The sequence below is a fragment of the Pelodiscus sinensis genome, chromosome 2 (genome assembly GCF_049634645.1).
Source record: "Pelodiscus sinensis isolate JC-2024 chromosome 2, ASM4963464v1, whole genome shotgun sequence".
Lineage (NCBI taxonomy): Eukaryota > Metazoa > Chordata > Testudines > Trionychidae > Pelodiscus > Pelodiscus sinensis.
In genome coordinates this window covers 139,939,471-139,954,946 of record NC_134712.1, presented here as the reverse complement: position 1 = coordinate 139,954,946, position 15,476 = coordinate 139,939,471, and the positions used below count along the sequence as shown (strand labels likewise).

At 42.8% G+C, this 15,476-nt stretch overlaps 1 protein-coding gene across 1 annotated transcript in view; it reads left to right on the top strand.

Moving 5' to 3' along the window:
* The window catches only part of LPCAT1 (lysophosphatidylcholine acyltransferase 1), a 116,100-nt gene extending 101,421 nt beyond the window's left edge, over positions 1 to 14,679 (top strand). The window contains 1 exon segment of the mRNA XM_075921518.1: positions 12,292 to 14,679. Coding sequence (XP_075777633.1) covers positions 12,292 to 12,476 — 185 coding nt within the window. The 3' untranslated portion in view covers positions 12,477 to 14,679.
* Positions 14,680 to 15,476: the final 797 nt, after the last annotated feature.

Below are 15,476 nucleotides of genomic sequence, written 5' to 3'. Positions count from 1 at the left end.
GCAAAATAGAGATCCTTGTTCCTTCTTTTTATTCACTTCCTGCCAAGTGCTCTGAGCTGTGAACTCAGGTGATTGGGTCAAAGGCAGGAGAGCAGAACAATAAGTCTTTAGTCGTTTTGTTGATTTCTCAATCCAGATATGTAAAATTTCCTGCAGTAAAATCAACTTATAGCCTGTCCGGTAATTAGTCAACCTCCTCTTTCAGGGTGGGAGATAACAATTTCTATAGTAAAGCAGCTCTTTAATTTGCAGTGCCCCTGGCTTGAAGTGGTTTCCATTATATGCGGGGTTTACAGTTCGGTTGGATGGCTCACAACACTGTTGTTTTATGCCCCTCCCCAGCCTGCATACGTACGGAGCTAATCCAATATTAGAAGCATCAGTAGACAGTATAAAAGATTTGCTGAAATCAGGGCTGACTAAAACTTGCCCTTTAGACAAAGCCTCTTTTTTTTTTTTTTTTAAACAGGCTTCAGTCCAGATTACGTTGTCTGGTTCCCTCTTTATTGTAAGGTCAGTTACAGGAACCACATTGTCGCTAAATCCCTTTACAAATGTTAGGTAGTAGCTTCCTGATTTGTTTGACAGTTCCAAATAGCTTCTACTTTTAAAGGATTAGCACAAACCCATGGACCTCTTCCACTCCACCTTCCATGTCCTTTAGACCTAATATAATTAATTAGAATTCCCTGCTAGACCACTGCCTCTGAAGCAGTAAGGGAAAGCATACGCTGGGGCATTTGGAGCTGTGATAATGGGGTTACTTTGAGTCTTGGGCAGTTAGGTTTTATGTGGCTGGGAGCACCATACTAATGACAGATTAATTGCTATTCATTTTAATGTGTGAAGGGTTAAACTCTGGGCTCCCTTAGTAGAGGAGGAATTATGAAAGATGGGGTTAGGTTTATTTTCAATACTGTCTCCTTGCTTAACCAGAGTGACAAAGGGATTTCTCTCCCCCTGGGATTTGGCCCTTGATTCTACGTATTGATCAGGAATTTCTGCATCCTATAAAATGATTATTTTTAGTCGCAGATGACTGCTTTTACCTCATCTACAATTACCCATAACAGTTATTCCTGGGCCTTTAGATCAGACTATTTTCCATAGTCACCTTTAATCACCACCCCTCTTATCCATTTTTTCATAAAATTACACATTTTTGTGCATATTAAAATGAGCAACATTGTCAAATAGTATGAGACTTCAGTACATCAGTAGATAGGTTTCAGGGAACATCGTTAATCTTTTCAATAGTTTTGTTACTTTTCTTGTTTGCTTTAGCATCACCCTTCTCCATATAATTAAAAACTTGTCTTACTTTTCCAGTTAATCTGGTTAAGAGGATAGGCATCTGTTTTCAAAAGAGGAGGGGTATTCTTCTATGCAGCCATTCTCCCTGATCCGCAATTCTGACATCAGTCTGTCATCAGGTGCTCATGCTCTTCTTTGGCTTTCCAGTTCTGCAGTTGGCCCACTTTCACTTAGCTCCTGATCTGGGGTTTCCTTCTAAAGAATTTTCCCTTACGTGATCTCTGGTTCATGTCTTAGGTCTATTCTTTTGCCTTTTAAAATCATCACTATTAAGTTAACATTTAAACAGCATGGGATTATGCTCGATATACTTAATTGATCTGTAGTAGGTGAATCCTGCCACAGCTATGTCTGTGTAATGTTCCCAATAGTGACACAAGAGCATGAATACCAGTCTTAAGGCAAAAAAACAACAAATGGTCTGGTAGCACTTTATAGACTAAGAAAACATGTAGATGGTATCATGCGGGCTGTGCCAATGAAAGCTCTTCTTCAGATGACCGGAGTTATGAGTTGGGGATATGAAAACTCGAAATAAATGAGAGGGGAAGGGGAGGGAGGAGAGGGGGAAAAAAAGGGAGGTGGGTAGGATACAGAGCATCATTAAGTATCTGGAGAATGGGTACTTAAACCTAAGCAGATAAAAATCAAAGTCAACAGATAGATTCCTAAGACAGGAAAGATACCACTCAGAGAGCTGTTAGCACCGTCAGTGGTTATTAAGTAGGTAGAGTTCCCACCAGCCTATATCAAGATTGAGTCCATTAGCCTGTGAATTGAAATTGTAGATGAACTGTGATTCTAGGGTCTCCCTCTGTATCTGGCTTGTGGAGCTGGTTTGTTACAAGACAGCTACTTGCAGGTCTGTCAGACTGTGGTTAGGCAAGCTGAAGTGCTCACCAACAGGCTTTTGTATGTTCCCTTGACGTTTTTCTGATTTGTGTCCATTGATTCTTTCCCGCAGAGAACGTCCAGTTTGTCCAATATATATAGCAGTGGGGCACTGCTGGCATTTGATGGCGTAGATCAAATTACTGGATGTGCAGTCAAATGACCCTTTGATTTTGTGGCTTATGTTGTTTGCTCCATGATGAATTCGCCAGTGTAGTTATGTGGGCAGAGTTGGCATCTTTTTTTGGTTGCAGGGCTGGCTTCCTGAAGGCCTATGATGTGGTTGTGTGGCATGGTTATCAGAAAGAATACATTTTAGGTTCGGGGGTTGTCTGTAAGCAAGAATAGGTTTTTCTCCTAAGGCCTCTGAGAGTGAGGGATCATTTTCCAAGATGAATTGTGTATAATGCGTTGGAGGGGTCTGAGTTGTGGACTGTAGGTAACAACAGGAGGAGTTCTGTTATATTTTCTTTTGGGTCTGTCTTGAAGTAGTTCATGTCTTGGTATTTTTTTGGCTCTGTCAATTTTTCACTTCCCCAGGTGAGTATTTCAGTTTTAGGAATGCTCTATAAAGATCCTGCAGGTGATTGTCTCTGTCTGTGGGGTCGGAGCAAATCTGGTTGTATCGACTGAAAAATGTGTCTTGGATGGAAGCTGGAAGCATGAAGGTAAGTGTAGTGGTTGGTGGGTTTCCAATATAGGGTGGTGGAAATTTGTCCATTATTTAACTGTACTGTAGTGTCCAGGAAGTGGATTTCCCTTGTGGACTGGTCCAGGCTGAGGTTGATAGTAGGGTGGAAGTTGTTGAAATCCTTTCGGAATTCTTCAAGAGTCTCTTTTCCGTGGGTCCATATGATGAAGATATCATCGATGTAGTGTAAGTAAAGTAGGAGTGTTAGGGGGCGAGAGCTGAGGAAACGTTGTTCAAGGTCCGCCATAAAGATGTTGGCATATTGTGGTGCCATGTGAGTGTCCATGGCTGTGCTGCTGATTTGCAGATAGAAATTGTTTCTGAATTGAAAGTAGTTGTGGGTGAAGACAAAGTCGCAGAGCTCTGTAAACAGGTGTGCAGTGTTGATGTCGGGAATGGTGTTCCTGATGGCCTGTAATCCATCTGTGTGTGGAACGTTGGTGTAGAGGTCATTTGAAGAAGTGGGTTGTGCCCACGAAAGCTCATACCATCTACATGTTTTGTTAGTCTATAAAGTGCTACCAGACCATTTGTTGTTTTTTTGCCTGTAACAGACTAACTCGGCTACCCCCTGAAGTTCCTGAATCTTAAGGCAGGTTGTTCTATTATTTTTACACGCATCACAAACTGCTTAATTACCCTGGGGTCCTTATTAAGCTGACCAAAGCTCCAGTTTGCTGGGATGTGTATATAACTATCTCATTATGTTCCCTACTAATTAATGTTACTAGATCTTAAGAATTTTATGAGTGAAGAATAAGTTTTTGATGAACACTGTATGAGAGAAATATCTTCTTTCCATCCAGATGAACACTGCAGTCATAGAAGACATTACTGATAGAAAAGGAATAGAAAATGAGATGGTCAAAATTCTGTTTATAATAGAACATTTTTAAATTTGCCAGGGCTTTTCAGCAGGGATTTTCTGAAATTTTTATAGCCACCTTTCTATTTGTGTTGTCAATGCTGTTTTCTTGCATATAATGATTTATGCTCATATGATTTTTTTTTTTAATTCAGTTATATGGCTGGGGGTTTTTTCCCATCCACTTGACTATTTAGTAAAGACCATAGTATGCCAGAAGGAATGGAAGCAATGCAGCAAATCAGAAAATACTTTCTTTGTCTAGCTTGTTTTAAAAGGGGCTGGATTGGAATCTTTTTCTCAGCAGTGTCCATAGGGGGCGGTGACTGCACCCTGGATATCTTTCTGTGCCACCCCCTCCATCTGAGGGTATATACCAGCGTTTCCCAAAAAATACCGGGCCTCAGCATACCTGGTGGCTGCTGGCCCCGCACCTCTGAACCCGGAAGTGCCGGCGAGTTACAGAGCCGGGGGCCCTGCTCCACCGATATGTGGAGCTGTGTCTCCGCCCCGGCTCTGCCTGGAGCGGGCCCCGGCCCCGGCCCCGCCCCCCCCCCCACACGTCCTCCCACCCTGCCCTCAGAGCGTTCCCGCCATGTGCGGCTCCTCCTCACTGCCTGCTGCTGCCTATGTGCAGCGTTGCATGTGGGCGGGGAGGACACCCGGGCGTGACGTGACGTCACGGCCCGGGATTTTAAAAGTCTTCGGAGGCACGTGGCGGGGCCACGCTGGCTCCGGCGGCCTCTGACCCCGCAATGTTGAAGGCATAAGGTAGGGAACGTGCCTGGGAGGAGGCAAGGAGGTGGCAGCGGCGGCAGCAGGCTTGTGCGGAGTGGGAGGAGTGGAAGGAGAAGGGGCTTGGGAGGGGAAGGCACCAAGTGACAGGGTACAGGAGAGAGGGTATGTCTACACTACCACCCTAGTTGGAACTAGGGTGGTTAATGTAGTCAATCAAAGTTGCAAATGAAGCCTCGGATTTAAATATCCCGGGCTTCATTTGCATCTTGCCGGGCGCCGCCATTTTTAAATCCCCGATAGTTCGGACTCCATGCCCGTGGAACGAGATGTAACGGTAGTTCGAATTAGAAAGCCTAATTCGAACTACCTACTCTGTGCCTCGTGTAGCCGCGGGCACGGAGTCCAAACTACCGGGGATTTAAAAATGGTGGCGCCCGGCAAGATGCAAATGAAGCCCGGGATATTTAAATCCCAGGCTTCATTTGCAACTTCGATTGACTACATTAACCACCCTAGTTCGAACTAGGGTGGTAGTGTAGACATACCCAGAGAGACAAATGCCAGGGGGCCAAGTGCAGACAATGAGGGAACGAGTAGGAGGGGAGGTGTCAGTGGGAGGGGGGACAGGGTGATGCTGGGAGAGGAGAGGAAAGGGGAAGGGCATTGGGGGCTGGAGGGGGAGGTGCTGGGAGAAGACTTGAAAGAAGGGATGGACATGAGAGAGGTGGGGATGGAGTAAGTCATGTGTGAGGGCACAGAGGGGCAGGAGGGGATGGGGCAGAGAGTGCTGAGGGGGTGGGTATTGGGAAAGAGAGGACAAAGGGGGCAGGGGCAGTAAGGGAAGGGGGAGGCATCAGGAGGGTGTAGGGCTAAGGGAAGGTGCAGGTACCAGGGGATTCTCGGGTGAGGAGGAGGGGAGAGCTGGTCACCAGAAGCAGCACTGGATGGGGGAATCTGGGCAGGCTGGGGAGATTGGGGGGCCGGTGGAAGCAGGGCTGCCAGGAGGTGCGAGGTTGGGGGCAGGGAGCTGTCCAGGGAAGATGTGGGGGGGGGGGGGGGGGAGAAGAAGCGGCCGCCAGAAGGAGGGCTGGATGTGGGCAGTGGGGCTGGCCAAAGGAGATTGGGAGGAGAAGCGGGGGAGAACTGGCTGCCCGGGAGGGAGTTGGGGGAAGTGGGGCTGGCCAGAGGCACAGCGGGAGGAGCAGGGGGGAGGAATTAATCGGACTGCGGGGAGTGGGACTGACCCGGCCATATGTAGATCTTGAGATGCTGCCCCTGTTTCCCCCTCCCCCCGCAAAGCACAAAGCATGAGTTAGTCCGGCCCGGGGATTCTGTTGTCCCCCCACATACACATCCCTCGAGTAGTTGTGAACTGTCTGGCTGGCAGACACACTCATGCAGCCTGAGCACATTTACCAGCCAGGCAGTTCAAAACTACAAACTGATACATCTAGTAATAATACAACTTACCAAATGAGAAAATACCAGACATGTTATATGTCTGGTATTTTCTCAGTTTGTTTTTTATGTGTTTATATTTTTGGGCTGCAAAAAGCAGTATTGGGGGGGGGGGGGGGGGAGAGAGAAAGGTTTCCAACTAAAGTAAAAAGTTTGGAAAACCCTGGTCTAACCAGTTTTCTGTATGTCTTACAGTCCATTTATCCAATCCATATTCCTTAACTTGCTGGCAAGAATATTGTGGGTGACCATATCAGAAGCTTTGCTAAAGCTGGCATTGGGGGTTTTGGGAGGATCAGAAACAACTTATTTGAATATTCATCATTTGATTAATGAATATGCAAATATGCAAATGAACATTACCAGTCCTCTGAAAGTTTGTCAATGGATTTACTGGTCCCTGTGTCAAAAAGTTTGGGAACCCCTGGTATATACGGACGAGCAGGTCTGAGTGTCTCTCAGTTCTCTTTTACTTCCAGTGGAAGTGAGACAGAAATTCAGCAATGTGACCCGGATATACTGTAATCACCTTTTATCAAATCCATTTTATAAATATTTTTACATGTTAGCATTTACCACAATCTATATAGTTTATGGATATTTCATGCCCTATTAACAATTCTCCACTTTTAACATTGTTTTCTTTCTTCTGACTACTACTCTGCATCAAAGCACCTTTCTTCTAAAGGCTGAGCCTAAACCCCCATCTTATGCTTATTGTGTGAAGGGCGTAGTCCATTAACAGGTGAACACAATGTTTTTTGTTTGGATGTGAGCTGCGTCCTGGACTGTTGCCCCATATGTTGATCTTTCTCCATCAGAATGCACCACTCCAGAGCTGGCAAAAGCTCTGCTTTTGGAGCAGTGCTTGAGAGGAGTGTCAGATTTGCAAAGACATTCCTCTGCTCCCAGAAAAGCTGTCTTATCGCAGAGAACCCACTCTCTCAGAACCTCTATAAGCTGGTTCTCTACCCTAATAGCTCCCCATGATAGTGCCAAGAAAGGTTCTGAAACTCATTCAGTCAGTCATCCTCAGTTTGACCCTGGTTAGGACAGGAGCAGGCAAAATACGGCCTGTGGCCTGTCAAATGTTCGGATCCAGCCCACCATGATGCTCAATATTTTTAACAATCAAGGTGAATAACCTTTTGGAAAAAATACCTACCAAAGGAAGTGGTGAACTCTCCAGCTCTTCATTTCTTCAGATCATGACTGGATGCCTCTCTTGAACTTATGCTTTAGTTAAACACATGTTCCTGAGTTTAATGGAGGGATAAGTTGGTGAAATTTAAACACTTATGACACACAAAAGCGCCAACTTGATGGTCCCTCCTAGCCTTAAACTCTGTGAGTCTAAAATAATTGAACAATTCAAAGTAGAAAAAATCACATCTAGGCTTCACAACATTGTGCAAACCTATTAGAAGCTCCTACTCCCAAGATTTTGGACTGCAACTTTCAGCTCATGCTATTGAGCCTTATCATTATTTCTGTCAGGGTCCACTTAGTTGCAGTTTCAACATGCCAGTTCCAGGACATATTTATACAATGCTCAACCTTTGTAATATTTTAGAATTTGTAAAAGGACTGCTTCATGCCTATTCCATAGTTTATGAATTCCCTCTTTCTGGGAACCTCCTTCCAACTACTTTCTCCACTAACTTCCGAGGGACTACCACCTCTGCCAGGAAAATTAGTGAGATTCTAAACTGTCGTGGAAATCTACTTTCTTCCATGGGGAAAAGGTGGTAGTGATATTTTATCCTAAATGTTTAATCATGCTGGTGTCAGATTTCAAAAGACCATGGACCTCCGCATTTTCTTTCCCAAACAATACTTAAACTGATGAGATGATGCCCGAACTTTACATGACTCTCAAGATCCTTACTTCAGATGTTTCCAGAACCCTTCTTTATTAGTCAACTAGAAAAATATAGTCAGAAAACCACTGTATTTGAGGCATTGGGACAGCTTGAGAAATGTCAGGCCCCCTCATCTTAGAGATTAGTCAAGTGCATTACTCAGAGCAGGGACAGGCAAACTTTTTGGCCTGAGGGCCACATCTTAGGATGGAAATTGTATGGAGGGGTGGTGAGAGCTCCAGCTGGGGTTACAAGCTCTGGGATCAGGTTTGGGGTGCAGGAGGGTGCACTATACTGGGAACAAAGGGTTGGAGGATGTGAGGGGGATCGGTGCTGAGACAGAAGGTTGGGGTCAGAGCTGGCACTTGGGGTGTGGGTAGTGTGCAGAGCCCCTTGGCTGCTCCTGTGTCTGGGAGCCACATGGAATGGGGCAAAGCAAACCCCTAACCCCATTCCTGGTGGGAGCACACAAAGAGCAAGCTCTTGACTCTGCTTCCCAGCATGAACTTGAGGCCAGATTAAAAAGTCTGATGGGCCAGATGTGACCTGCATCCGTACTTTGCCCACCCCTGAGTTAGTGCATTAAAATTTGTTACCATGTGTTGTATTATACTACCTATATAATAAGGTTCCAGAATTGTCACTTTGTCTCTGAAGCCAGTTATCAGTCAGTTTGAGGCGATAGAAATAGGTACGGGGTGGGTGAGCACTTTTTGTTCAGAATATCGCTAGGTTCAATCATGACTGAGTTTTATAGTGTGTTACTGATTTTTAAGTTCTCTGACATTTTGACTTCATACCCATGCAGTGTACAGCTACAGTAAGGCTATCCCAAGAGTCCTAAACTATTGTGCTATCAGAGGTAACTGAGCCAGTCACCATCTATTTGCATGCAGCAATTTCATTGGTTGTATGGGAGAAACTGCACAGATGGTGGATTACTAGGCCCAGCTGCCACCTGCACAAAGAAACACAAATATCCCAGAATAATGCCCCCAGACATAAATCAACACAGTTACGCACATCAACACAGTCTAGCGACACAACTAGAATACACAATAACCACAAAATTCATGATTTGCACCACAGCACCTACTCTTCATTCACCATCCATAGCTGCTCCAGTACACAAAACACAAATCAACCCAATTACCCACACAGCAACAGAGCCAGTATATATAATAACCCCAAATATCACTGAAGCTTAGAATGGGTGAGTCACTGTGAAGTCATGGAAACAGCTACAAAGCATGGTTGAGTGCTCCTTTTGTTTGGAATATCACTAAGTTCATTTATCACTGGGATTCACAATCTGTTAACCTTCAGTTTTTAAATTCTCAGCCATGTTGCTTTTTTTTACTCATATGAGTACAAATTGTAGCTGTGTGACAGCACAGTTTTTCAGTCACTAGTATTCTTGTAAGTATCACATTTGTTGAGTGCAGTAAGTGGTTCCAGTTCTGAATAATCGGTGTATTAAAACTGTATATTTTAAATATTTGATTGTATTGTGTTAGAATTTGTAAACCCTTGTTTTAAATGCATTATTTTGGACAGAATGTTCATCCTTTTTAAGAAGTAAAACGTTGCAAAAGATTTGTCAGACAAAACATGTTTTTTCTATTGATTTAGCAGTGTGAGGATGAATTCCTCTTTGCTACCAGTGACATCAGTGCAAAGAAAGATTGCTCCTTGAGTTTACATTTCAGTTTGTTTTTGCTCAAATATGCCAAAATGTACAGCTACTCACATTTTTCCAGGTTTATTTATTCTTTTTGTGAAGAGATTTTTTTTTTCCCCCACCAGAGACTTCGACATGTTTAAATTCACTTCTTAGCCTAGTTTGAATATAGCCATTGTTTGGGGATTGTAGAGGCAGGAGTGCAAAATTAAGAAGCAAATACACATTTAAAAAAGATACAAGAAGTTTTTCAACTTATGCGATAGAGCCAGATTTTGAGGTGTTTAACATCATCATTTTCCATTGAAGTCACAGAATTAAGGCCTGAGAGGACATGTCCTTGTAAAGTGTAGGATTAAAGATGGAACAAAATATAAAGGGTTATATAGTATCCAGATTGCATTGGAAGATGGAGGGCAGACTTGGTAAAATCACTTACCCTTTTAAACACCAATTTAAAGACTATGCAGTGCTCACCTAAGCCCAATGACTTTTCCCTACACAAAGGAAATACATCACCCCAAATGGGGTAATAAAGAGAAGATATTGCCACCCTCCGAGCTCCATGCCAATCCAGATGCACCAAGGGGAGCAGTTTGCACCTTTTTGAGCATGAGGCCATGTCTGCACTCTGAGATTAGGTCAAATTTATTAAGATCCATTTTTTTAGCACCCAGTTGTGCAAGAGTTCAATGTAGTGCATCTCCAGTAGGATGGCTCCTGTCAACTTTGACAGCAATGCACTGTGGGTAGCTAAACTGAAGTTCCTGCTGCCCCTTTGCATTCTGAGTTAGGTTCACAGTGCCTGATGGGATAGAAAGTGTAGTGGGTGGTTATGACGACATGTTGTCCGTGTCCCATTGCGCACTCATCCTCCTTCCCCCCTGCCTGAAAGCAAAGGCAAACAACCTTTAGTGCCCTTTTCCCTTGGTTATCCATAGCAGAGGAAATATGGACTTCATTCAGCTATAAAGTGTTCAGTTGCAAAGTGCTGTGTTAATCATTGCAAACACCTCATGCCTTATGCTGCAGTATGTTCAGAGCCTAGTCAGGATCTGCCAGAGCGAGGAAGAATGAGGTCATGAACACAGACATGTTTGAAACACTTGCATGGAGTAGCCAGCAGATGCTGGCAACAGTCAATCCAGTGGACCGCCTATTCTGATGCTGAGAGACAAGCACAGACTGGTGGGATTGCATAGTTATGCAGCTATTGGATGACCAGCAATGGCTGCAAAACTTCTGCATACATAAGGTCTCTTTCAAGGAACTTTTCAAATCATCCGCTTGTCTCCTCTGTCTTCTGTATGTGTGCGTGAGTGTCCCAGTGTATCTATTCTCTTCCATGCCATTTACGATCTTGGCATGGATATCTGTATTTCTTCTGCAGCTTTGTAGTTTCTTCCTGCAGAGATTCCCATCCCCACACAGCAATCAAATCCATGAAGTTTGTTTTTGACCCGGAGCATTTATGGTCAGCTATCTTGCTGAGGTGTGCTGCCGCCTCTGCTCATCACACTGGCTAAAGAGGAAATAAAATTCAGACTTTCCTGGGCCTTTTCCTGTGCATCTGGAGAGCAGCAGAGTTGAAAGCTGTGGCTAGAGCGATCACATTGGGGCACTGTGAGACACCTTCCGAAGGCCAAAAACATCGACTTTCACAGCACGGTCTGCACTACCAGAAATTCGACCATGTATGCTTGAATTTACCATTAATCCTCATGACAAGCATGAGGATTGAAATCAACTTTAGCAGCCGTTACAGTTGGTGGAACAGGCGTGGTGGTGTGGACTCGTTTTGAGAAAATTTTCCTAATATGGCTAAATTTGACCTGAACTCATAGTGTAGACCAGGCCCAGGTTTACACTACAGCAGTACATTGGCACTGCTGCACCAATGCAGCTGTAGCATGTCTAGGGAAGATGCACTATGCCTGGGGGAGAGCACTCTCCCATTAGCATGATTTTACTTGGTGAGAAGCAGAAAATGCATCTCCCACTGACATAGCACCAGTGTGGAAAGCACAAAACTTCCATTGCTCAAGAGAGGAGCTTTTTTACACCCCTGAGCAACATAAATGTTATCAGCTTTAGGCTGTAGGGTAGAACTGTCCTAAAGAATAGCCCTCACACTAGGGAAACCAAGCACAAGCCCTCACCATGCTTTTCTGGAATGGTGCAGTGATCTGACACATTTAAGCCAAATTAATATAGCATGTTTGTATATAAAATACTCTGAAGTATAATCTTAATGTAGGAAGTACTACAATTTGCACTTTGCTGCCTCTGACATCAGTATCCTTTATGGTGTGAAAATTGCTTGTTACGACTTGAGGTCTCCAAAGTATTTTACAGTTAAAGCTATGTCTGAGTAAATATAAGCAAAACACTTGGTGGCAAGATGCCAGTGCCAGACTCATTAACACAAAACAGAAGCTTTTTCTGGCACTATAAAAGAAATCCTTTCTCGTAAAGAGAACTTTTTTATTCTTTTCCATCATCACAACAATAGACAAAATTAAAAATCTTTCTTTTCGTAATGAGGAACACTATCAAAGTATAGTGTTTTAGTTGAATTAGTAAATGAATGTACTATCTGTTAATATACCTGCTTTCCTAGAGGAGCAGTTCTGGAAGGCTGGATGTGAAAAGGGGAAGAGGACAAATGTGACAGTGGTCCTCTAGTAGAAGAGAATTATCAGTGAAATGTGAATGGTTCTAAATATCCAAAAGTTAAATGGTCTTTGTTTTCGTGGTATTGCTTCCTTGTAACAAAAATGTCTGTTTTTAGATGACTTCTACAGATATGCAGAAATGTATCCAGATTTTGCAGAAGAGTATCTGTACAATGATCAGATGGACATTGAAAATTGTTTGAAGACTTCTTCTCTGCCAGCCCCTAATGGATTCTGTACTGACTTCAGTCCAGAAAATGCTGATGATAAAAAGAGTCCCCTGGAGAAGAAACTGAATTAATACTGCAGACATCCTACTCCTCTCCTGGTGAGAGGAGTATTTTCTTTCCTGGAATCTTCATAGTCACTCCAACTCTACAGCAACCATAACTTTTGTGTGAAAGATTTACTACCTTATTACTGTTCTTTAATTCCTACATGCTGTATTTATCGATATCTTCAAGGTTAATTGTCAAGAGATGGGTTTATTTTATTTTTTCAAAATGTTCTTTGAAAGCCAGGAATGTGATGTGCTTCATTATAAATGTGCATACTTAAAGGGAAGCTACACATTTATTTATATTTGGTTTTTTTCATGTACATAATATTGCCCAAAGTGTAAATGTATGAAGAATTGTAGCTACTGGTGGTGAATGCACTTTGGTGATTAGTTTCTCCCCCCACCCTTTTTAGGAAGGTGTTTTAGGGTCAGATCTGCTGTCCTTATTTACATAAGCAGTTTCAATGATTTAAGTAGGATTATTCACATGAGAAAGGCAAATTTAAATTTTGGCCCCCTGTGTTGGTTTTAGAAATCAGTGCAAGAAACAGTAATGCAAAACAATTTTTTTTTTGCCAACGATTACTTGCTTTATTTTTGTTGTTAAATGATGAAGTTGTCGCTGTCTTTTGAGTCCATTACATAGTAGAATCAAAAGTGAAAGGCTTTAGGTCCCAGACATTTATTCTCATACACATCTCTACAAAACACAGTGAAATATGGAATACTTTCAAAACAAACATATGTCTCTGTGTACAAATATGTGGCAAACAAATTATGCTTTCCATGCTTTTCTGTAAATTTTTTCATACATTTCCATTTAGTAAATGAGGAATTTATTATAAACTAATTCCAAATATTAACCAGGAATCACACAGGTGCAGCTTCTTTGGTAAAAGTCTTATAACAGATACGCATGCACATGAGTGCATATGTAATTAAGTATATGTTGTACACCGGAATAAAGATTTTTATCAGCATGTTTTTGAAAAGGTTGCATTAGTTAGGAATGGCAGACACAAGTGAGTTATATAAAGACATCCCAAAGGAATGTCATGATGTATATTCTAAAGGATGCAGATGTTTAAAAAATTAGGAATGTTTTACAGAAATTTTAAAAAATGTTATTGACACTATTTCTTATTTCTTTCCTTTTGTAAATCCAGGTACTTTAGTTACAAGGAATAAAACTGAGCAGGACTCATAAGGAGAGAGACATCAAAACTAATATAATAAACTTCCTAAAATGATACCGTATTTCTGAATGTCAAAAACTGAAATTCCAGAATGTGCCTTAAGGGCTTGAAGTAATGGTGGGTTCCAATGAGACCAAAGGAATCTCTCTCCTTCTTAATGGTAAAAATTCTTAATCCTACATGGTTAGTAAACCCATTACTATCTCTGCAGAGCTGCACTATATTAGACTTCAAAACTCAGGCATGTTTCTGATTAGAAAAACGGACGCTGATTTTGTATTTTAATCCTGTCCATCCCCGGCCAACAAACCATGCTAATTTCGGGTAATAGGTGGAGAGGGGAAAGAGAAGGCAGAAACCCTTCTCTGGCAAGTTGTTTTTTAAAAATGGTAGTTGCTTGAAACTTGTTGAGGTTTAGGACGTTTCCTAGAGAGAAATCTAGACAGAGACAGGGAAGGTGATTTCATGTAAAGTAAGTAAATCAGTAAGTTATTGCACATATGTATGCAAATTATTCTATGAGTAGCACATTTGTGTAGTTGGTTTGCTACATTCTATACACCATACAGTAGGACCTGAGAGTTATGAACAGCAGAACTACAAACTGATCGAGCAACCACGCACCTCATTTGGAAGCAAAAGTATGCAATCAGGCAGCAGCAGAGATTTAAAAAAAATGCAGTACAGCACTATGTTAAAGGTAAACTACTAAAAGGGGGACATTTTTAAAAAGAGATGACAAGGTAAGGCAATTGTGCTTAAGATGGGTAAAAGCAGCATTTTTCTCTTGTATAGTAAAGTTTCAAAGCTGTAAATGTTTAAAAGAAACATGGTATTTTGTTCAGAGTTATGAACATTTTAGAGCTACAAACATTCTCCATTCCTGAGATGTTTGTAACTCTGAGATTCTCTTGTATATGTGAAGGTGCTCTCTCCATGTGCTCTGTTGTATAATAGTGAGTAAAATTAATGTAATGTCTAACCCTCATTGTGCTTACTTACCCTCCCTCCCCGCCCCTGAACTTGCTCTAACATTAGAAATTTCTGAGCAGCTTCAAACAAGCCACATTTTAAAAAAGAAATTAACTTGACAATTTTTTCCCTCCTCTCCCCAAATAGGGAATTCTAAAAAAAATACTCAGAAACCACAGTGTATGGTTTTGGGCCAGTGTGAGCTGCCTGTTGTCAATGTCCCCTCCCCTCAGGCTCATAGCTGTTGAAAAACCATGTGGCCCCTGCAGCCAGTGCAGGGGTGGGACAGGCAGGGAGTCAAGCAGGTAAGTCTCCCAGCCAGAGCTTGCTTCTGGCACCACAACCCTCTACTCAACCCTACCCAATATCACCCAAACCCTCTTCCCCCTGCCCGCTCCCATACTCCCTCCCATAACCTTGCACCCCAGTCCTCTGCCCCAGGTCACAACCCAAACCCCTGCACCCCCTCCTACACCCTAGTCTCCTTCCCCAGATCTCAATCCCCTCTTGATCAGTCACAACCCAAAACCCCTGCACCCTAATCCCATAACCCAGGTCACAATTGCTTTCTTCACCCAAACTCCCTCCCAGACCCCACATCCTCTCCTGCACCCCAATCTCGTACTGCAAGCTCCCTTCTGCACACAACCTCTAGCTCAGACCCAACACCACCTCCACTAATATGGAAGAGTGTGGTCCTTGACCACTTTCCAAATTCGTGGAGTGGCCCCCTATGAAAAAGTATTGCCCACCCCAGATCCAGTGTCAACTGTGATTCTTCACTGCTAAAGTAATCTTTGAGCTTTCCCTTTTATTCCCCTAAGTAAGGGATAGAGACAAAAAGGAACACATA